Source organism: Dendronephthya gigantea, unplaced genomic scaffold (genome assembly GCF_004324835.1).
Source record: "Dendronephthya gigantea isolate DGI-Jeju-01 unplaced genomic scaffold, DenGig_1.0 000116F, whole genome shotgun sequence".
NCBI lineage: Eukaryota > Metazoa > Cnidaria > Anthozoa > Malacalcyonacea > Nephtheidae > Dendronephthya > Dendronephthya gigantea.
In genome coordinates, this window is record NW_021163126.1 from 662,501 (window position 1) to 686,301 (window position 23,801).

The 23,801-nt window shown below is 35.6% G+C and overlaps 4 protein-coding genes across 4 annotated transcripts in view; 2 read left to right on the forward strand and 2 right to left on the reverse strand.

Moving 5' to 3' along the window:
• LOC114535312 overlaps positions 1-10,970 on the reverse strand; it is a 25,891-nt gene extending 14,921 nt beyond the window's left edge. The window contains exons 1-4 of the mRNA XM_028556677.1: positions 10,892-10,970; positions 4,804-4,933; positions 1,566-3,677; positions 1,317-1,379 (exon numbers count right to left, since the gene is read on the reverse strand). Coding sequence (XP_028412478.1) covers positions 1,317-1,379; positions 1,566-3,677; positions 4,804-4,909 — 2,281 coding nt within the window. The 5' untranslated portion in view covers positions 4,910-4,933; positions 10,892-10,970. The remainder of the gene's footprint in view (positions 1-1,316; positions 1,380-1,565; positions 3,678-4,803; positions 4,934-10,891) is intronic.
• Positions 6,340-7,371, reverse strand: LOC114535346 (uncharacterized protein K02A2.6-like). The gene has a single exon (XM_028556709.1). The coding sequence runs from the start codon at positions 7,369-7,371 to the stop codon at positions 6,340-6,342; it is 1,032 nt and encodes a 343-aa protein (XP_028412510.1).
• Positions 10,971-12,195: 1,225 nt separating the features above from the next.
• On the forward strand, positions 12,196-14,570 carry LOC114535314. The gene is made up of 2 exons (XM_028556679.1): positions 12,196-12,358; positions 13,962-14,570. Exons 1-2 carry the CDS (start codon positions 12,307-12,309, stop codon positions 14,303-14,305), a joined length of 396 nt encoding a protein of 131 aa, XP_028412480.1. The 5' UTR covers positions 12,196-12,306; the 3' UTR covers positions 14,306-14,570.
• Positions 14,571-17,134: 2,564 nt separating this feature from the next.
• LOC114535313 lies at positions 17,135-23,073 on the forward strand. Its single transcript, XM_028556678.1, has 4 exons — positions 17,135-17,305; positions 18,824-18,877; positions 20,680-21,297; positions 21,684-23,073. Exons 2-4 carry the CDS (start codon positions 18,835-18,837, stop codon positions 22,688-22,690), a joined length of 1,668 nt encoding a protein of 555 aa, XP_028412479.1. The 5' UTR covers positions 17,135-17,305; positions 18,824-18,834; the 3' UTR covers positions 22,691-23,073.
• Positions 23,074-23,801: the final 728 nt, after the last annotated feature.

A 23,801-nucleotide genomic window follows, 5' to 3' on the forward strand; every position in this document is an offset into this window, starting at 1 on the left:
GTTTCAAAACGTAGGTTTGCCGTTTCAAAACGTACGTTTTGTCACGCCCCCTTTCATGTTTGGGTTATTTGTAAATACGGTTTTAAAATACTGAATGCAGCTATTTGAAAAGAGAAAATTGCGCATATATAAGTTTACTTTTCTCACAGAATAAGGTTCCATTTGTAATTCTTGTAAAACACTTCCGCAAACGTTACAAATGTAATAAACCTATTTTTGGATATTAGCTAAGTTCGTTTGAACTTCAAAAACATGTCAATTTCATTGTCTAAACATGGCAGGGGGCGTAACAAAACGTACGTTTTGAAATGGCAAACGTAACGTTTTGAAACGTTAAACCTACGTTTTGAAACGTGAAACGTACGTTTTAAAATCGCACGCCGCAAGCTTGAACGCAAATGGTAGTATTTTACTCATTTTTTAAATGGGCCGTTGCTGGACCCGCGCTGTTGACGTTTGAAAATGACGAATTCGTAATCTCATTGGCTGTCACAACAGCGAGAATAAAAAACAGCCAATGAGGTTACGAATTCGTCATTTTCAAACGTTCTTAAAAGTCTACAGCGCGGGTCCAGCATCGGCCTATTCCAAAAATGAGTAAAATATCAAAAACTTTTCGCATTTTTCTCGCTTCTATAACTTGTTTTCAAAGTTAAAACATAGGAACTATATAGTAAAAATATTATAGATTTCGTTTCACTTGTTATTTTAGATTAGTTTTAGGTATTAATTGACATATTTTCGGATTGTTTTCATGTGTACATCTCGATATTGTGATTGAAGTTGCATACCTTAGGATATAATTTGTAAAGTTTTTAGAATGCCTTTGTTTGTTCTTTAAAAGAAAAATGTTTAGATTTCTGATGATTTATTATACGAAACTTTAATATGAAGTTGTATTTATGTTGTAAATATTGTAGATTGGAGATAAAGTAATAAAATTTTGCTCAAATTTTTGTATGATTCTTTATTTCTTTTCGAATATTATATAGCGGGATCCTGAAAACGGGGTTATTTTAACCCCAAAATAGGAGTTAAATGTAACCCCCAAAATGGGGATTAAAATTTAACTCCAGAAACGGTGTTATTTGTAACCCCAAAAAAAGGATTATTTTCGATTAAATCTCGTAACCCCTGTTTTTGGTGTTAAAATAACACCCTGAAAATAACAGTGTATGTAGGATAGACCTTTATATATATAGACCTATAAACAATATAGACCTTTGCATTATATAGGCAACTTTTTTCCCAATTTCACGAAGGTATCACTAAAGGTGCAAATGAAGAATTCGTGCTAGAAAAAAGTTATTGCTTACCTTGTTTACCACGGTCTTTACATGATATCTGTATATCTTTATCGTTGTTACCAAAAATACCGCCTATGCAAATAGTAAAAAACTTTCAAAACAATTGTTCAAAATATATTTTATAACAATAAAAATAGAAAAAAGTTCCATTTCAGTGTCGTTTGACAGCAAAACTCAAACAGATATATCAATGGGTCATGTTCGATCGATTCATTGATTGAAACATCATTTTTTAACTTTGCAGACACCTCTATTTACCTCTGTTCTCTATGTGACGTTCATTTCCTTGTTCCGTAATTTTCATCCGATCCCCACGTGGTCCTTGATAAATATGGAAGGTGAATGGCGGAGGCTTGTGTGCAGTCTCTTGCAAAGCTAAATAGTTTTTGTAATATTTCTCCTGGATTTTCTTTCTCCTGTTAAAGTAACTATATATGGTATCTTCATTCCTTTTTAGATTAGCTGACTGCCGTGATGGTATGATTTTTTGGTCGGCATTATACCATGGATTTCGAAAGCTTGAAGGTATATCGTTGCTGAAGAAAGGATCCTGATAATTTTTTTTCTGTTTATTGTTCTGCTGCAAGTCTTCACCCAAAGAAGAAATATCAAACGATTGCGTAAATGGTCTCGAATTCTGTACGTTCATTAAACTTGAAAAACTTCTAAAATCGTTTTTGCGTGCAGTGTATTGTACTGGGAAATAGATATCACTGCGTTTGACGTTCGTGTCATTATCTACTGCATACTTGTTCATTTTTTCCGAATTGGCAAGAATTTGTGCATTTGACGATAGTGGAATGAAATAAGGACTTTTTCTAGGTTTTGCAATCTTTTTAAAGGAATGATAGAAGTCTTTTCTATTAGGCAATGAGCTCTTTTTATAAAATAACCCACTGGAATATCTATTTTTATCCATAAGTCTATCATCGATAAGAACATCGATAAGTTCTATGAATGAATAATTTCCCTTTGAGGTGTTTTTTGGCATCTTTGGTGAAACCGTGCGCGTGACTGCATTGACATCCTTCCTCTTTGTTGCATTTAATATTCTAGGTGTTTTAGACTGATGGCCATGGTGTTTTAAAATTACTTTTCTAGAAATTTTTCTATTGCTTGTTGATGTTTTTTGGTCGATATGTCTTTCGTTTTTGTCCTGGTGCATAAAATTTTCAGTCAATCCCCCATTTGATACTTGCAAAACGTCTTTCAATGCCATTTTTCCAGGATCTGCATTCCCAAAAATATATTTGTGAAAAAATTCAACAATTGAACGTACTGAAATATTCAAAATTTTGTGCAATAATGAGTGCTCCTCTTTGGTTTTATGGCGTTCTGATTTACTTCTTTCATTTGTGTCCTCTGTAAAAACTTCAGGAAAGCTATTTTTATTTTCCACTTTGATTTTTCTGTGTAATTTTTCCAATAGATGATGTTTTTTTCGAAATTCACTTGCCAATTTGTCATATCGACTTTTAGTTTCAATATAACCGCTTTTGATATTTCCTCTAACTGGTCTTTTCAAATTGTTTTTCTGCTTTCTCTTATGATGTTTTGTTGTAAAAACATCAGTCACTCTTATTTTTTTCCCTTGATTTGGTGTGGTTTTCCAATTTGTTAACAAGGATGTTTCCGGATCATGCCGGTGGTAATCTTTGCTGACTACTTTTTTTCCATTTCCATCCCATATTCCATCAACATCAGCATTTTCGTCATAGTCATTCTTCTCTGGTAAAAAGTAGTTATATGGTTTGTCATAAATTCCATCAAAATTATCCAAAGGGTTGTATTGAAATGCAAAATTACCATCTAACCAAAAAGGAAATCCTGTCTCCTTATATACTGACAGAGCAGTTTTATCTCCTTCAAAGCGAATTTGATTATCTTTGACATTTCCAATAGTATTAAAGACCTTTTTTCTCAATTTCTTTCTGATATTATGTTTTAATATTCTTGTACTTCTTTCTTTGATGTTACTAAGGTTTCGAATTCTATACACATTTTTTTCATGAGTTGTTTTTGTTATCACTTTGCTGCTTTTTAATTGTCTGACTTTTTTTGCTAATGTTTCTTCAATTTGGTCATCTGTTTTGTTGCGATAAATTCCTTTTTTTGTGGCAGCAACCTTCAAAGTTCTTGCCAAATCTTTGTATTTTTTAACAAAATGTTTATTACTACTACTTTTCTCATCGTTGCTTGTATCCTTCGTGTAAGGATCGAACTGGCCAAGTACAAACTGACGGAGTAGTTTTTTGCGTTCAATTTTCCTGTGCGAGATCTTTTTATGTTTAGAAGCGTACGTGTGTGGTTTTTCCAAAGAATCCCAGTCAAATACAGATGTTCGTGGATGGCTGGCTATGGATTTGGCTCCTAATAACACATATGAATAAAAAAACAGAAAGGACAATTAATATTGACCTGCGCTTGGATTTCGCGCGGGGTGATTAAACAAAGCAATAACATGAAGTAGCCAAACATTAAAATGGTTGACTGCTGCTATAGCTTTTGAAAATGATTAAAGTGCCTATATCACTTGTGGGATCTTCACGGATTTGAATATAGGGCTTGAAAATTTTGTTTATAAGTTCTACAACCTTTTTTGATAAAATTAAATAGTTTCGAAAATACGTCGGTTGGGGGGACTGGGACTCAGGAATGATTTGCAAACACGCCGTCTTTTATAATGTAAACATGAAAAGTTTCACTGGCGATATAGTTTGCGCTTTTCAAGAAAAAAAACGGGAGAGATGTGTTGTGTATGGCTGTAGCAACTGGGCGAGTTTTTCTCAATTGGAATGTTATTGGAAGATCGAAGTAAAATTACAATTGATTATATTATGTTTGACAAGAATTCGGTTTCTATGTCCCAGGCCCCGAGCACGATGGAAATTTAGACAAATCGTCATGTTTAGATGTAAATATTTCTGAAACTATTTAACTATATCAAAAAGGGTTGTAGAACTTATAAACTAATTTTTCAAGCTCTATTCAAATCTGTAAAGATCCTACAAGTGATATAGGCACTTTAAAGTTAAACGTGATTAAAGTTAAAACGTAGTTAAAAGAGTTTTATACAACCGATCCATGCTAAAGATTTGTTGGTTTTAACCTCTGATGAGATTATACTAGTATATGCATCAAGCAACGGAGGTATTTCAATGTTTACACACTACAGTATAGTATACATGCTATCACGTCGCTCGCATACCCCGCCGGCTATTTAATTTTTTAGCCTAAATCAGCAATATGAAACCTCTCTTTTTATTCCTGAAAGTGTGACCGCAGTATCTTTATAAAGTTCTTTCAATCTAACAATCGGACTCACATTTTCCACGATGTGTGGTTGTCGGTTGTCATATTCGTAAATGAAACTATACGAAAGTACACTGTTAAGCGATCAGTCTTTTATGGGCGGACAGCTCAAGAAATGTTTGTGTGTTGATTGTTACAGGTTTTTTACAACCATTATTTTTCAAAACATTTTTGCTACTCTTACCGCTTTTTAATATATCTTCCGCTGATACGGCAAAAAAAATTACAATCCATCCGATAAACACTTTTAAACTGGGAAAATGCTTGGTAAATTTGTAATTGATATTCATCTGATTTCAACGGTAATCATAAATCTAAAAGAAAAAAGGCTATCAGATTAACAAATAATACGCCTTAGTTGTTAGAGATGTTAGAAGCTTTGATGCTGTCCGCATATAAAATTAACAAGTTTTATGTTATATAAACATAAAAAATTAATAACATTAATAAATAAATTTTTATTAACCTCGGTTGCTCGCGGTCTTTACCGAGAAATATCGGACCAAGGTCTTTTTGTACAGACCAAGCTCGAAGAGCGAGTTGGCATTAGACATTTGAAAACAATAACTTGCAAATCTTATCGACCATGAAAAATGTCATTTTTAATTTTTTGTAGTAATTTACACATGAGACATGCAAGCGTGCGTGTATTGGCCAAAACAACAATAATGTAAATTGAATAATAATTCAAGACGTTAACATGTTTTTAATCTTCATCGTCGCTTTCAATAACGATTCTACGCTTTTGTCGATCTTGAACAATCTTGAAAGGACCATAAAATATTTGAGACTGGCAGTTTGAAATAATCGCCCCTGGAAAGATACCTTGTTCGTTTACGGTATGGTTAGTTTCTTGTTGATTTACAGCAAGGGCATTTCACGTCCTGTTCACAAACGACGTCCAGTTGTGCTGAGTTGAGGTTCGTCTTTGAAAACAGGCATTCCCATGGCTTCTGAATTTCGTGAGATGATTATGAATCTGATCTGACCATTTCGAGAATTAAGTTCCAGGTTGGAACTTGTTTTGAGCACAACTTAATATTACGTTTTAATGTCACTTTGTGTCTTTTTAACCTGATACGCACTCTTTTGACCTGTTACGAAACTTTCTATCTGTTCTTGGTTGCTGTTTCTCTTACATCTACCTTATCTGACTACTGTATTTCCCCACAACAGTTTGAGTAAATATGAATTTTTCGCAGTGAGTATACTAGTACGCTTCAAACATTTGCTTTGGCCTTGGAGTAAATTTTGTTGTTTACCTTGTAATTTTGACACACCGATAGAGTGATAGTCCTTTTTTGTGCCGATCGTCATAGAATGAGGCAGTTTTTAAAGATTTTCTTCCTGCACGAAAAGCGCGTATTTTGAAACTCGTATGTTTCGGATAATTTTATTTGCAAGTTACTGTTTTTATCGAAGATGGCTTTCTATATATCTTTTCTCTTGAAACTGAAATTTTTTAGTGTATTCTTATAATGATCTCACTCCTTGCTCCGATTTGTATAACTGTATATTTTGTTTCTCTATATTATATATATTACTTTTCATGTGCTCTTACTTTTCTCGCTCTCATACACTTTTTATATTATTGTCTGTCTCTAACTGTCAATCAGTTCTCATTCTATTGTCCAAGCTTAATTATCTATAAATAGCAGTTATGTATATTACATCACCCTTTTTTTTTTTTAAACAATATTAACATTTAACAAAACATAATTCAATCATATACTGAATGTCCAAATCTATCAGGTTTTCCTCTGACTCGGCTCGATCGTCGTGTCGGTATTTGATCTTGATGTCCAACATTTGTTGTTGCTGGTAGTGTGATGGTATTGTTCCTCTTTTGATGACGTTCTTTCTCATTATCGTCATCACTGTCCGTATCATCCCTTGGCTTTGGTATGCGTTTAAAATGCGACACATTTCGTGTGATAACGTGTCCGTTCTTGCTTCTTGCTTTAACCTGTGAATGCGATCTATGTGTGACTACGTATGGAACGTTGTTGTAATTCGCAGTCAATTTGTTCTGCTTGTCCTGACGAACTAAGACATAGTCTCTTATCTTAGTTTCACTCTCTTTTACGTTTCTTTTTTCATTCGCATATTCTTTGTTGTATCGCTTTCTCTCCATTTCATTCTTTTTGGCAATATTGTGTTTGTTAACAATGTTCCTCTTTTTCAATTCTGGAAGCTTTCCTTTCACTGTACGGTTAAATAGTAATTCCGCTGGTGGAACTTTCGTGGAAGAGTGTGGTGTTGTCCTGTACTGTAACAAGAAACGATGTAGCTCTTGCTGCCAGGGTCTTCTTTCAATGTGAGCGGTTCGTAGCGTTTTTCCAAGGGGCTGCATGAATCTTTCCGCTTCTGCATTTCCCTGGGGCCATTTAGGTGTTGAATGAATATCTTTAATTCCAAGAGCTGTCAAATAACGATTATATTCTGCACTATTGAAAGGCGGTCCATTGTCTGTCTTGATAATTGTTGGGATGCCATGACGGGCGAACATTTGATCTAATTTGGGTATGACCACAGAAGCTTTTGTCGAGCGTACTACTTCCACTTCGGGATATCTGGAATAGCGATCAATTGCTACCAGAAGGTATTCTCCCGAAGGAAGTGGTCCGTAGAAATCCAAATGTATCGTTTCCCATGGTCCCTTTGGCATTGTTGTCGTTGATATTGGCTCTTGTGGTGGTGCTTTACCCACTGCCTGACAAGGAATGCACTTCTCGATTGTTGCTTGTACCATTTTATCAATATTCGGAAACCAAATCTTTTCTCGGATTAATGATTTCGTTTTGGTAATGCCAAGATGGGTTTCGTGCGCAATGTCAATCGCACGTTGCTGTAGCGATTCTGGTATCACTATACGAGAACCATAATGAATGTCGGTCCACACGAAAGGTGTATTTTTCTTCGTTAATTGGCGCAATGGAGCTGTAATGGTTGCAAATTTCGGAATATACTTGGCACTGTAGTTTGCCATGCCGAGGAGACTTCTTACTTCAGAAATGGTTTTGGGTACCGGCGCGTTCTTTAAAGCTTCTACACGTTTGGGGTCAGGTTTGCTGCCGTCTTTGGAAAATACTTGTCCGAAAAATTCCAGTTTGTCATTCAAGAAGCTACACTTAGCTTGATTCAAGCGTAGTCCTTTGTCGGAGATTCGTTTTAGACATTTATTCAAGTTTGTGTTATGTTCTTTCTGTGTTTTGCCATATACTAAAATGTCATCAGCTATATTCTTTACTCCGACTAATCCTTGCAATTGGGTTTGTAAAGTGTACTGGAAAATCTCAGCAGCTGCATTGGTGCCATAGTTCAGCCTTTTGTATCTGAAAAGACCGATGTGTGTACTGAATGTAGTAATGTAACGACTGTTCTCGTGTAATTCTAGCTGATGATAGGCCTGTGTAAGGTCTAATTTGGAAAAACACGTTGCTCCATTTAACTCAAAGCTGATGTCCTCAACTGTTGGAATAGGGTGTCGTACCCGTTTTATAGCTTCGTTGGCAGCGCGCATATCGACGCATATACGAACGTCCCCGTTCTTTTTCGGTACTGCTACAATTGGCGATACCCAAGGTGTAGGTTGGTTTTCTGGTACCCGTTCAATAATATCGTCTTTCTCTAGTTGTTCTATCGCGTTCTGGACCTTCTGACGTATGTGATAGGGAATTCGGCGTTGTGGCTGTGCTCGGGGTGTTGTTGTTTTATCAACGTTTAATTTGATTTTCTCTTGCTTGATTTTACCCAACCCGTGGAAAACTTTTGAATGTTTGTTTAGAATATTTTGGAGTTCACGATCTTTTGTTTCAGTTACTTTGTTAAGATGAAAACTTACCAGACCAAGTTCCTCTGCCGTTGTTGCTGATATTAGATTTCCGCTGTCTGTCGTTTCTGCGACGTAAAAAGTTGCTACTGCAACTCGACGGCGAGTCTCAATAGCTTCCTCAAACTTGCTAATGAACTTTACTGGCTTGCTAGCAGTATACGCAAACGCTTTTATGTTCGTTTTCTTTAATTCTATTCCTGGTATTTTCTCATATGTACCTCGGTCGATGACATTGATCGTTGCGCCTGTGTCTACGGTAGCTTTTAACGATCGTCCGCATACTTTAACATTGACTTTGGGGGTCTTGTCATTAGAAACTGTGTATAAATATTCGTTGTCAGAACTGTCCGTCTCGCTCTGAACTTCATTTAGTGGATTTAGTGGTCGTTTGTATTTCTGTTTCGGTTTCGTTTCATGTTGAAAAGCTTTTGTCTGACGTTGCATCTTTCCTTGACACACTCGAGCAAAATGGTTGAGCTTTTGACATTTCCGACATTCTTTACCTTTAGCTGGGCATTGTCCTTCATGAGGATACGTACCACCGCAATTGTGACACGTTTTCGATGTTGTTTTCGATGATACTTTGTTAACACGATCTGTATTTGTGTCTTTTGATTCCATGTCTCGCGCTTGAAATGTACTCATCTCGGCACGGCGACCATCGATGAGTATAGACTTCAGATCGTATGTTGGGTCTCCTAATGCCTTTTTCCGAATCCGTGAAGATGACCCAGCCGTAATAATTTGTTGTTCGATTTCAAAATCTGCGTTGTGGAAAGAGCAAGTCTGTGCTAACGTCCGTAATCGTGTATGGAATTGATCAAGGGTTTCGTTCGGTTCTTGTTTCGCTTGTCTAAAGCGGTAAACTGCATGCGTATCGGCGATTTTCTTGCGGTTGGAAGTATTCGTGAAGCTTTGTTTTCGCGGCTTCGTAATCAGTTGCGTCTCCCGTATCAGGTATTTGTCTAAATATCTCTCGAACCCGTTTGCCAGCTTGATATAATAGCAATGCGCGTTTTCTTTTCTCATCCGTAATCCCACTAGCGAGGATGAACATCTCGAAATCTTGGATCCAAATGTTCCAGCGCGTGCCTAAGCTTTCGCCAACATCAGCGTCTGGGTTAAACTCTGGCAATGGTTGTAGCGAAACCGATTGCGTATTTACTGTGATATTTTCTTGTGGCTCGGCTTGTCCTTCAGCCATTCTCGTCGCCAATATAATGATCTCACTCCTTGCTCCGATTTGTATAACTGTATATTTTGTTTCTCTATATTATATATATTACTTTTCATGTGCTCTTACTTTTCTCGCTCTCATACAGTACACTTTTTATATTATTGTCTGTCTCTAACTGTCAATCAGTTCTCATTCTATTGTCCAAGCTTAATTATCTATAAATAGCAGTTATGTATATTACAATTCTGTTATTTGCGAAAACGTCAACAACCCACACTCACGTCTCTTGATATATTGCTCCTTTCTTAGTAAATTTAGTTGAAACTTAAAAATATCCTAATACGGAGCATCAGCATTGAACTTTAATTAAAAATCGTGAATTCAGTTTGGCCGTTGACGTAGGAAGACTGGGGTGTCCTCCGATAGCTCCCTCAATTTCCGGGGTCTTTGGCTTCACTTGAACATTAGCCAAATGAGCGAAGTTCCTACTCCATATATATATAGAGCTCACTGGTCAGAACTCGTTGCATTGTGCCCACATTATGATATTGTGTTCTGACAAGAAAGCACCTCTATCAAAAGTACACAGAAATACTGAAATGGTAATTTGCATAAGAGCTGCATCGGTCTATTGCCATGTTTTTGCGATGGTAGACTTTTCGAAAATCCGTCCAGAAGAAGATAAATTCAGACTCTGGGGTTTTTAGTTAGATCATTGTGTTTAGACAATAGCTGCATTTCTTTGAAGAAGATTTAAATGTATTGTAATACAATTTTGTATTGACAAGCCATCCTTTCCTCCCTTCGCTTCTGGAAGTGATGCAAGTGGGCAACTGCTAGGCAACTGTTGCTGCCTTCCTTTTAGTTACAGTGTTCTTATTACCAATTTCAGCAGGAAATTTTTAAAAAGATTGAAAACCTCGAATGAATATATTAAGCTTGAATATAAAAATATCAAACAATTTTGATAGATTGGAGTATAAGACAAGCCGCTATATCGAATTAGCGTAATGTTGAAGTTTCACATTTCCACTGCAGGGAACAGCGTCAGAAGCGACATTGCATAACATTTGTCAAGTATGACAATATAGACCGTCACTGGTTACTGGTTTCGTCTTATCAAATTAACGATCGAAACTTGGTTTTCAATTTTACTTGATATGTAGCTATGGACGTATTTCGACGAATGAGCAAATAAATTGTGTTTATGAAGCCATGCTGCTTTAAGCGGACTCATAATAGACAAATATTACTCCATACCTCATCTGGTTATATAAGACAGCAGACTTCATAATAATGAACATTTGACGTTTCCACCTGTTTGGAAGCTGTTTTGAAATCTGCTTTGATGAAATTTTCTATTTGAATATAAAGGATTTAATTTAAATATCACATTATATTTGATTTTCAATTCCAAAACTATATATATAGATACTTGAACATTTTGTGAGAAATCACACATGCATTACAACTCAGTAGGGAATGAATCACTCGCTCAAGTGGAACGTTCAACAAACTGGTGCTGAATTGATGATCGACAGGGCCGCCAGGTTTTGAATAAACAAAGAAACATTTAGCTATAAGGTAATATTACGCCGGTTTCTTTGATGGCCAATGTAGCAACTTCGTCTTCCGGGTTTTCGCTTACAGGGGGCGAAAACCCGAGGAACGAGTTGTAACCGCTGAGAAAGAATAACGCATGTTGAAAATATTGACTGTCTGGGAAGTTCGTTCTGGGTTAAGTTAAAAGGCGAAATAATATTTCTCCTTTTGCGTTCTCCGTTGCGCCCATCGCAGTATATAAAAAAGATCTAAAAAGATCAAGCTATCTATCTAAATTTTTGTGATTCCCTATTGAATGTTTTTGGAAGTTTTTCGGTTTTACTAAAGGTATTTCATAGCGTAAAATACTGCAAAGTGAATTTAGTTACGAGTTGGATTTCGATATTCTTTGAAATGAAAGAGGACGGAATTAAGCACTCTAAAAGATTGACAAGTAATCTCTATAAATACGCCTTTCATCCCCACGAGCAAATTCTAACAGACCGGCCGTTAAAATAACAGCATGAGAAGTTATACCTGATACCCTATGCCTGTTTCATACATACATAAAATTAAACCCTCGCTATAGTATATTTCTGTTTATATATAGTCCATATAGGTCGATCCATAGTTTTCCTATATACATGCATGTATTGATTTTCTCCCGTCCTACTTGGCAGCTGTCGGATCATGATTTGATAGTATAACAGCGTGCGGCGTAACATCCTAGTGGATGTTAATTTGAAATACATGTCAATGTACGTAGATTAGCTATATATATATTGTTGTTCTCCACGTGAACGCTCCAATGAATCGGAACTTCTAAATAAATAAAACCTGTTATACATTCTATACTATGAACTTTTCGAAATCTATAATATTCTATATCCACCAAGCTAAGTTATGTATTTTATAATATTCTGTAGACCTTTATAATATAGTTCTTTCGTTGGGCTAGCTGGTATCCTCATTGTAGCTTCGAGGCCATAGCGGTCATACCGTGGGTAAAGGTGTTTTGTCAAATATATTACCTCATCACTTGCAAATGTTGCATTGTTTCTGTTTTGTGGCAGAATATAATGTTTAGTATTTGAATGCCGCTGTGAATATCTAGCATAAATTTAAAGAAGAAAATGGAAATTTTATCATTTCTGCTTGGACTAATTTTATTGGTTGAAAGCTCAAGTAAGTTTTCTCCTGTGTATTTTGCGGAGAACCGATACGCGTGTACAAAAATTTTAATGAAACGTATCTTGTGCTATATATACCCAAATACACTAGGTTAGTTAATATTATAGTAAATTAGCTGCTTAGAAATTAAAGAGAAACCATGTTATGTTAAAGGGCTTTTAACACGGAAGGTTTTATATATAAATTACAAAAGTAATAGACAATATATCTGTGAAGGTTTATCGGTAAAGTGAGTTGTTCAATATATACTTAATACTGTTTCGTTAACGTAAAAAAAGTTTTTACCTTTTGCGTTTTTTGTTAGCCTGTTCTGCAAATAAATTTAGGCTTGAAGGAATAATCATTGCATGTTTACTCCAGTAAATTGAGTCATGGACGGATAAACCAAGCCACTAATCCGGTTTGACTTTGTCTCTGACCGCTTTGTTAACCACTGGAATGTATAAATTTCATACGTGTGTGATGAATATGCATGTTCAGTTAAAAAAGTTTCCACTTTCGCGTCGTAGATTTGTCGTACCCTTAACTTGTTATTATAGGAACTTTAGCAGTGGATTAATGCAAGTATAGGACTGTTGCCTTCCTGGTTTTAACGCGATAATTGCTTTATATTTTTGGACCAGGAACTGGTCCCTAACCGCTGCTAATCTTGTTGTTGTTGTTGTTGTTGTTGTTGTTGTTGTTGTTGTTGTTGTTGTTGTTGTTGTTGTTGTTAGGGGGCGATGCTCTTTAAAAAAACCCTAAGGCTCTAGCATTACTTGTTTGATCGGAATGAGACTTGGCACAATTATTCTAAGCAATATTCCGCATCGATTGACAGAGTTCGAATTTTTACTTTTGACCTTTGAAGCAAGTTACAAGCAATTCTTGATATATTTGCAGCAAATAATATATACATATCATTAATATTCAGCCTATATATAAGTAAACGCAAACGATTGGAAATACATTGTCCTCTCCTTTGTTATAAATACAATGCAGTTCAGAAATTAAACTCGGCTATGCAGTTCCTGGACCACTACAGTGTGTCCCAAAAAACCCGAAAACTATTGAGATCACCCATAACAATGCAATTGTTAGAGTTTGAATGTCTAAGCACTCTGTTGGGACCCACAGGTGTATAAATGTTTACCATACTCATTTTTATGCATGCATATGATGCAGTAAAATTTGCTTGTTCGCAAAAATGATATTAATTAACAATATTTACAATTTACAAATATGGATAACAATATTTAAATGTGCATCTCAAGGACCATGACCTTCGACATGTCCCTTTCTCTAGCAACACAAAACATTTAATAAGTTGCATTAAATCCCCACGGGCTGAAATTCGTGAACACGGCATTCAAATTTTAACAATGAGTGATTTCAATAGTTTTCGTTTTTTTTGGGACACCCTGAATAGTACGATCGTACTTGTTTCGCAAGGAGTAATACATGTCACACGATGAAGGAGGCATGCCATAAATCAATGGTTTATCCTCAAAGCAATCCTAAATTATAGCCGGGTAGGAACTAATATATCTAAACCTGTCAATACGTAAAATGTGTAAATTTAACCCACTTTATACCAAAATGTCTTTTTTCTCTTTAGGATCGGACGATAACGTTGGTAAAGGTTCTAATTTAGATATTGTAATGGAACTTCAACAAGCTGAAATATCTGGCATGGGTTCTGGAGACTCCCTGGATAAAATACCTGAATTTAGGGATCGCCAGAGTGAAATAAGATGGAAATTAAACAAAGTCAGAAAACAGTTGAATTCTGCAAAGACGTATTCAAGATTGGCTAGAAGAATGAAGGAGTCTTTGAAGCTGGGAATGGACAAAAACCAAGGAGAAATTGAGAAAATCATTAGAAAAGCAGAAAAGTCCTTAGTTCACACTGGCGAACAAATGGGGCTCGATTATATGCATTTTAAAAGAGAAGCTGAATAGGAGGTTCTGAAATATTTAAGTTAGCTATTTTATCTTTGGTTGGATGCAAAGGAGCGAGTGCTTATAAATACTCCCTAATATGATTACTTTCCAAATCTTTTTAATTCATAACAAAAATCTTATCAATCAGTGCCGGATTACTGAAGGTTTTTCACTGGCCGATAGTTGCTCGTTTCCTCTGAGCTTTCTATAGTTTAGGGGCTGTTTACATGAGCCCGGTTACCCGAGATTCAACGAAGCGTGAGATGCTTTTGAAGTATTGAAATGAGCAGATAGTATGATCCTGGCAGTCGTGTAATCACCACAACAATAGCATGTGCTTGTTTGGTGTAATAAAGACTTATTTCAATACCTCAAAGTCCTCTCACGCTTCGTTGAATCTCGGGTAACCGGGCTCATGTAAACAGCTCCTTAATCAACGTGATGATCAAATAATCTCTGATCGTGAAGAGGAGATCAGACACTTTCATTCAGCCACCTACAAATTATTCGCATTTTTGTGAGTCGTGACAAGCCCATATGAAAATTTTACCCCGGCCCTGGAAGGGTTAATCCGGCGCTGTTATCAGTATAGCGGGAAGTTGCACACAAAATTGCCATCAAAATATTGCAAATGTAAGCGAGCTATGCGAATATTTCATTTAATTACACTCAAAACGGTGTTAAAAACCTTCCTGGAGCCGGTTTTCCATGCACCATAGTGAGGTTTTTGGTGAAAGGCAATACAGTAGTCCCTCGCTGACTCAAACTCCCAAGAGGAAAGGAAAATTGTTCGAGTTACCGGGGGTTCGAGTTAACCGGAGTTGGTGTCAAATTACGTTTATTATAAGTAATACAATAAGGTATAAAATCCAATCGAATCATTCTTCAAGAGATATCATATACCTACCAATATGAATGGTCACCGAGAGTGGACGACGTTTTAAAATTAAAAAGATCGAAAGAATACAAAAGGAACTAAAAAAGCTAGATCAATAACGACCGTGGGACTACAGAAATCTTTTGAAATTTAAAATCAATCATACATCTTCATTAACTTGTTGTTATTTCGATAGTGTCCAGTGAGTTCGAGCATAGACAATCCAAAAGACAGGGACTGGAAACGCTATTGTTTCTTTGCGCGTAATCCGTGATGCGGACAGCACTCAGCAGCGACATCAATGGCGACTTAATTTTAAAGTCAAAAACATTACGCAAGCATTCAAACGAGGTTTTTCGGCTCTGTTTGACCCAATATAGGTTTAAAAACCGGATAAGTGCATCCACAGATTTATATTTGTTCAAAAGATATAAATTAAAAAGCCTGAAGTGCATTGAAACTATAGTTACAGGGTTCGAAATGAGTGCAAATTTTGACAAAAACAATGGCGACTCGGTTTTTACAGTCAAAAATATTACGCAAGCATTGAAAGAGGTTTTTTGGCTCTGTTTGACCCAATATAGGTTTAAAAATCGGTTAAGTGCATCCACATGTTTATCTTTATTAAAAAGATGTAAATGACAAAGCCTGAAGTATACTAAAACTGTAGTTACAGGGTTCGAAGTAAGTACAAACTTTGACAACAACAATGGCGATGTTTTACAGACAAAAACAATACCCAACCACTCGAAGGAGGTTTTTAGCTCTGTTTGACCCAATATGGGTTTAAAAATCAGTTAAGTGCACCCAAAGGTCTATTTTTGTTCAAAAGATGTGAATTACAAAGCCTGAAGTGTATTAAAACTATAGTTACAGGGTTCGAACTGAGTACAAACTTTGACAACAAGAATGGCGACCTTTTTACAGACAAAAACAATACGCAAGCACTCAAAGGGAGTTTTTAGTTCTGTTTGACCCAATATATGCTTAAAATTCGGTTAAGTGCACCCAAGGGTCTATTTTTGTTCAAAAGATGTAAATTAGGAAGCCTGGACTTTATTCAAACTCGAGTTCTAGGGTTCAGAGTAGGGGAAACAGAAATAGCCATTTAGGCGCATCACGGATTGCACGCCAGCATCGCTGCTTTTATCACAGCGTTTCCAGTCCCTGTCTTTTGGATTGTCTATGGTTCGAGTTAGCGGGGGACTTCTGTTCAGGGCTGTCAACTTGAATAATAATTTTGAAACAAATTGCCCATGCAAGAAAAAGGTCACCTCACGAGAAAGGATTTGTTAGTGGAATGTTGTCTTGCATTCTGATTTTTAAAACATCGATTTCTATATTCATAGGCGCAGCTAAGTATAATTGCATGAATTATTTGACTTGCTATACAGCCTGCTTTTAAGAGATGTAAATTTTGCCACTACGAAACGCGTGTGTTTATTACACTCAATGGACGTTTCTTCACATAAACTTTAAAGACTCTTCACTAGTTTACATCGCTTAAAAGTAGAATTATATGGCAAGTAGCAAAAAAATTGTACCGTGTAACAGGGCCTTTAGACAATATTGTAAAAAAGTTAATTATTATGAGGTAGATTTTATTAAAAATATAAAAATTCCATTAAAAATCTAGAAAGCTGTAAAAGAAAAAACCATAAATTCGCAAGTATACGGATCGAGTCGTTCGCCCTAATATCTAAACTATAAATCAACTCCTCATGAAACCACTAAATACTGATGAAATTCACATGTGAATTTATATGGTTATAACAAGTGGAACTTTGGGCGTGTTTGAGAGACATTTAAAATATGATTCAATCATTGTTATAATTACATTCAGCAAAACAGCCATTAGAATGAAAAGTGATTTTAGTGCCTGATTTGACATGAAGAAGTATAGTCATGAACTTCATATAAATATCGATCACTCCTATACCTGCTATAATATCGCGCCCATTGCATATTCATGCACACAAGAAAATGTGTCTTGCGTAGGCCATATTATATATATATAGTAATAACGAGATGTGGACGTGAGTAATGATTCCAGTAGTTTTATGCTCCAATACTATTTCCCTCGCTCACTGATGATTAAAAGGAATTTAAAAACACAAACGTATTGTTGCCAAATATCGCAGGTAAGTTTTATTTATCAAAGCATGGTGGCTATTGTTCATTTCACGGTTGGCCACGCATCGTTGTACGATCTTTGTAATTCCCCGGGAATATCATTTTAGCACTCAAAAAATTAATATAATTTTATTAATTTGGTACGTCGTATTCAAATGAAGATATATAGGGATGTTTTTTAGTTCTTGGATCCCCCTTAAAAAGTTTTGCGATTGGCGTCGTAAATTTTAATTATATAATATACTGATTATAAAATTACCTTTTGCCTGATTATTTTTTTAACCTTTGTTGTTTTTATTGCATACTTCTTTGTTATCTAGAATATTACAACGTATATAATAATAATAATCAATGGGTTTTACTACAAGTGCAGCAACTGCGTGTTTATATGCAAGTAGCTAACTGGAAATTAAGTTGTGCCTAGTTTCCATTCAGTCGTTAGCTGTCGTTACATGTCTTTCCGTGTCTCTGGAATAATCGTGAAAGACCAATAACGACTGAGAGAAACAGAAAACGACAGTGTCGCTCGGATAAAACAAATCCTATCTCAACGACATAAAAAGACAGGAAACGACATGATTCTTCCCATTATTCGTTATCGGTCTTTCACGATTATTCCAAAGACACGCGGAAAGACATGTAACGACAGCTAACGACTGAATGGCAACTAGGCATTATAGAAGTTATAGAAAGTTCTATTTGCATTAATATTTACATCTCTCGATCGAACAATATTAGGTTCTTCTCTCGTTTTTTTTTATGATTACAGAATTAGCTTGGAATGATGTGAGCTGTGATCATGATTGTTAGGCAATTCTAATGACCTTTCCTTTAAATAGCATCTGCGGATCTAATAGTTCACTGCCGAATACCTAAATAGAGCGCCAAATTGGGATATGCTAATTTTATCAAAATCGTCCTCGTAAATCCATTCGGTGCATGGGATAAGAAAGGGTTCTTTTTATTGAAAATGGTCTCAGAAAATCGACTGAGCAGTGTGGTTAACATTTCGACATTATGCAAACCTTTGGCACCTTCAATATTTTCAGGCCTAACCAGCGCACGAGATCGTTTATATCTAAAGATAATATAGTTTTTAGCAAATTAGCCAATTAACATTTGGAGTTCTATTTATTTTAAGCCAATTGGGAGGTTTAATCTTTTCTTGGTATAGTCTGTTCGACGCCTTCCGAATTTCACACAGTGATCTGACTTCATCCATTCCAAATATATACAGCTATGCCTATGTTTCCGGTTTGCACATTTTAGTTTTCTGTGCCTGTGCGGTGACCGCAAGCCGTCTACGTTATTTAAATACGGTCGAATAAGAACGGGGAATAAAACTTCAAGTACACTGCAATTACATGCGCCTTTCATGTTGAACTTGATAATTAATTTGTATCGGAATATCAGCGTGGCACATGCATTTAAAATACCAGTTTAGGTCTACATGTGCAAAAAATTTAGGGATTATTGTCCGAGAATTTTTAGTTATATTAACACATCCGCGTGTTTTAATTTTTTAGAGGACGTTATAATGAGATCCTGTTTTTCTGGCAAATGTGCGTTTATTTTTTTAGGTAAGTAATTTTCTTATAATTGGTATCAGCTGTCACCGGAGACAGTTGGTATCAGCTGTAACTGGAAACAACTCGACTTTTTTAAACAAACGAGAATTGTAAAATACATGCATATATGCAATAAATTAAAATGTCCGACAAAAATGTAGAAGAAGTGGAGAGCAACAACCCTTAGAAAGTTCTCAGCATGCAATGACCAAGGGCACTTTTTTATATCTTTCTCATTTCTGCAAAGACAGTTGATTAGTCAGTAATTACTAAAGGTATCTAAGCTGAAAAATGGGACCACATGCATGTTGGTCTAGTGAAATTAGTATAGTTTAGTGAAAACGTTGAAGAAATTAGTGACTAGAATCTGTTAAAAACGTAGCCAACATTCACCTTATTAACAGTAAAAACCAGTTGTGAAAAAGGCTCAAAACTTAGCAACCAGGCCTTCGCTAAAATAAGCCTTCGCTAAAGGATGCTGTAGACAAATTTAGGATGTAGGATCGAAAGATAGACATTTAGGATGTCGGATCCAGAGACAAGCTGAGGGCCTGTATTTGCACAAATTTGTGCAACATGTGTTTTTTTAACCAGGATAAATAACACCATATACAATTTCCATAGAAATATAAAATGAGTTGAAAGGCAATTGTTTGCACAGCTGACAGCATAGCTCTTTATTTTATATCTAAAAATCAGATAGCAACACTGGGCTATTCAAGTAAATACAGGTTGTGTATATAGAAAATCTGTTTCATGTTGAAACATTGTAATTTTGTCACACAAACTCATCTCGTACAAGCCAATTTTTGCAGTATTTTCATCTTTGCCAATATTCTAGAAAGACTGAGGGTTATAAAAGATGCACTAATGTTTTGCACTATCAGTATTCTTTACAACACAAATAACTTGACGTTTATTTGCGCATACCATATCGCTTTTATACATGGGATATAGTTTTTTTGAGATCGGCATCAATTTCAAGGTGTATTTGCAGTATAATTTTCAAGGCCACCGTTAATGAGGCTTTTAGAACTGAAAAAAGGTCGCTCATTTAAAAGGGAAAAAACTTAATAACCTGGGGTCAAGATCAAACCGATCTTGGCAAGACACAACATTTGGGTACATATGTTGCCATCCATAGAAATATTTTCGAGATCTAACAGCATAAGAATAAAAACAAAAAAGTTAAGATAACCATACCTTTGTGTCTTCGACATTCGAAGAATACGGCCCCAGTGTTTGAGGCGCCATCGAGTATGTTTTCATGTCAAAAACAGAACAAAATTTAATAAATTAATTCCTTTGTCGCCATGTTCCAAGAAACAACAAAATTTACATATTTTTTCGCAAAGCATGATGGTATTTTTAAGCCCAGGTTTCTCAATTTTTAAAAAAATCTGCTCTTAAAGTTTCGATAGAACCAAAAATTGCAGATTGGAGATTATGCGAAAAATGGGGTGTGGAACAGTTCCATTACCTTCCCAAGTTTTCTTGTTTCATGGTATTTAAGTTTCCTTGTTGGCGACATATTGCCGGGTGCACATATCTATGATTTCATAAAGCTATACATTCCATCTATATCAATAACCGATCAAAATATATATTAGGACGCGGTTTTATGCCATCTTTCTACTCCAGATTCTGTTCTTGGTTTGACCATAACCAAATTGGCTAACTTTATTTCTGTGCGATCTAGTTCCTCTGTCTATTCAAATACCGTACGTGCACTCACGCGTGAATGAAGATTACAATTGTTGTGCCAACTTTGTATAAATGTTGTATCATTAAACCTTTCAGTACTTATTTTTCAGCGCTCAGTTATTTGAAACAAATAACGCCTTTGTCCGGAACAGTATCACAGACTGGAGACGGGTTTTTTAAAGTGTTCCAAAATAGTACCATCCTAAAAGAAGAAAGAGTGAAGAATTTTAAGTCAAAGAAACATAGAGCACACATGGTCTCTAAAAGGGCCACAGTTGCAGGCAAAGCACGTGAAAATGACTTGGAACGACAGTCGAGACCGCAGAAACGTCACATTGGACGCAATTTGAAATATAGGTATCGTAAAAGATACAGAAATAACCACGAGGAAAAAGTTAATCCATATTCAACCAGAATTTCCCACAATACCCAAAGGCTTCGACATAACTTTCAAAAGACATTTATTTCAAAAAAATTAAAAAATAATAGAAAAACAAAAATAAAAAACTTGTTTAAAGAAAGAAGTTCAAGAAAGAAAATTTCAATGAGTTTCCCACGAGGAAAAAAGCAAGAAAAGCTGTTTCGAAAAGTGTTGGACCACTCCAAATCAATTGGCGCGTACATGGGATATAAAAATAGATTGAAAAGTCATCACCTACTAACACACAGCATTGTCCACTCGGCGCAAAGATTTCGACTTTTAAAACTGAAAGGAGGGACGAATCATGGTAAGTGTAACACTGAAAATTAAACATTAAACAATGAATATCAGTTGCATTAGCAAAAAATTTCAAATTATTTCAAGTTTGAAGAACACTGTAAAAGTGTCAACTTTTGAAGCTTATTATTAAGGCTTAAAAATGTTGCTCTTTTGTCCTTTTCGCCAATTAGATATTTCATCATTTCATGAATATCATTCATCACAGTGTTAGTTGCTCTCAAGTTAACCAGCGCGATATTGTCACGAGCTTGACTGAAAGTGTGCATGCATGGTGGAGATAGCTATACTGTTATTTTTCCCGAATATACATTTGTTTTCTTGAAGGAAAATATTTTTTCCCTAGTAAATTGAACCATATCTCGCATTGGTTTGTTAATGTGCTCTTGTTTTCAGAACACAGTCGTCAGAATGGGCCGAACAGACTAGACCACAAAGGTATACATAGCGAATTTGCAAGAAGAGGACCTAAAGAAAACAATAAGCATCATTTTTTGCCAGTTGGACGGAAAAAACGTAAAAACCATTTTGAGAGAGGTTTTACAACTCCATTGAAACATCGTGCCAAAATGCGATTTGCCAACCATAAGACAATAATAAACCGCAAGAAAATTTTCCGCAAAAGTAGGAAAAAAGTAGATTTAAAAATATCAAAACCCAACAAAATAAATAAGAGAAGAAAACACATAAAACAAAGATGTCACCAAAATTGTCCTGGCCGAAATTCTAAAGCGAATAAACGCCAGAAGAAATGGTCTTTCATCCAGGGGGACCACGTGGTATCTAGAAGTAAGAAGGGCAAAAGGTACCCATTTTGGCATAAGTGGCTGAGATTTACTTTGTCAAGAAAATACAGCAAAAAGAGGCATTTAAGATGCCGTCTACCTGGAGATTTGTGCAAGAATTTGCGTAATAGACACGGAGATATAAATACCAGAAACAAGATTTATAACAAAAAGAATGAACACGTTAAGAAAACAAGCCGAAAAAAGGACATAAGTACACAAAAAGACGAGCACGGATTATTTAAAACTATGGTAAGAGACATTGCAAAAAACCAACACCGAAACTCGGACAAAAAACCAAGTAAACATAGAATTAAAAGTAAGAATCTATTAAAAAATGAAAATAAAGGTACGAAATCGTTTCATCACAGAAATCATGGACGGTTTCAGCATTCTGAAAAAGTGGACGATAATCACGGTCATGTTTACTGCGAACATAGTAAGAAGATTATTAGAAAAATGATTTATCAAATGAATAAAGCACTACGAAGATCCATGATACTTGCTAAAATTATTGGGAAAAAATTTGGAATCGACGATAAGACGATTGAGGCATTATTAATAAAAGAAGAGGATAAAATATCGAGAAATTTTATCAACGTTAAAAAGAAACATTAAAAGGGCAAATATAAGGAGAAGGCAGCAACAACTGTAAAAATTCGATTCCCTTGACAAGAAAAGAAATGCCTCGTCATGGTTGATAATACTCGATTAAGCAACCAATTTATTTAATTTACCACAATTGAAACAGAGAAAAAGTGTATGTGCAAGGAGTTTTATGGTGTTAAGGTACTCGTGATGCCAAAGGATTAAGCTTTCTTATTCATTTAGAGGCATGTTTATTCATTTTTTAAAAGATATTAAAGTTGGTGGGATAAATAATAACCAATACAATTTTTTTCACGCAAATACATAAGAATACATATGGGAAGCTTTTATTTTCATGTGTAACTTCATGAGTTCACTACTGTAGCTGTACTAAAAGCAATGTTTATCAACTAATAAAATAGATAGCCCAAAAATCTGTTTGTACTCAGTCTTCGACTTCATTATTTACGCGCGCGGTCAGCTATTACTGTCTGTACTAGAAATACATGCATGCAGCAACCCCTAGCCTTGGTTGAACGAGATTAGTTAAGTGTAGCGATGGTAACATGATTGTTAGAAAATTTATGTGGGTTGGGGGTTTTGGTATGGGCTTTGGAGGGTGCAGGGTATTTGAGAAATAAAAATTGAGAAAAGTATGGAAATATTTTTCTGCACGTGGAAACACTGTAGTCATAGCAACTCGCAACCACAGAGAGAGATTGACAGAGAGGCTACTCGCGGCTCCACGCGTCCCCACTTTTTCACTCGCACGCGCTAGTAAGCGTTTACACCCGATTCCCTTCTGGTAAGCTCCGAGCACATTTTTAATAAAGAAGAATGGAATTTTTGCCAGTAAAAATGCAATTTAAAAAAATTTAACCGCTTTGGCTAAAATTTTCCAAACGTTTTTTGTAGTGTAAAGTAAGAGCTAAAATATATTTTCTTTAGAAAGCCCAGGGATAATATGCTTGCTGAAAATTTGATCAAAAAAGTTTGAAAAATGACTGAAAAAGTATGTAATCGAAAAGCAACAAAAGAAAACGATTACTGCATGCTTTTCGTTATTTCAGTGCAAATATCTTTATTTTTATTAATGATTTTCCAACAGTATACTTTTTTCCTGCTTTGGAAAATAAATGAA

What these genes read in the sequence shown, in the direction of transcription:
- LOC114535346 (XM_028556709.1), bottom strand. Translation starts at nt 7,371, where the DNA reads ATGGTACAAGCAACAATCGAGAAGTGCATTCCTTGTCAGGCAGTGGGT.
- LOC114535314 (XM_028556679.1), top strand. Translation starts at nt 12,307, where the DNA reads ATGGAAATTTTATCATTTCTGCTTGGACTAATTTTATTGGTTGAAAGC. An exon ending in TTTATTGGTTGAAAGCTCAA is followed by an intron (nt 12,359 to 13,961) that starts GTAAGTTTTCTC and finishes TTTTCTCTTTAG; the next exon opens with GATCGGACGATAACGTTGGT.
- LOC114535313 (XM_028556678.1), top strand. Translation starts at nt 18,835, where the DNA reads ATGAGATCCTGTTTTTCTGGCAAATGTGCGTTTATTTTTTTAG. An exon ending in ATGTGCGTTTATTTTTTTAG is followed by an intron (nt 18,878 to 20,679) that starts GTAAGTAATTTT and finishes CTTATTTTTCAG; the next exon opens with CGCTCAGTTATTTGAAACAA. An exon ending in GAAAGGAGGGACGAATCATG is followed by an intron (nt 21,298 to 21,683) that starts GTAAGTGTAACA and finishes TCTTGTTTTCAG; the next exon opens with AACACAGTCGTCAGAATGGG.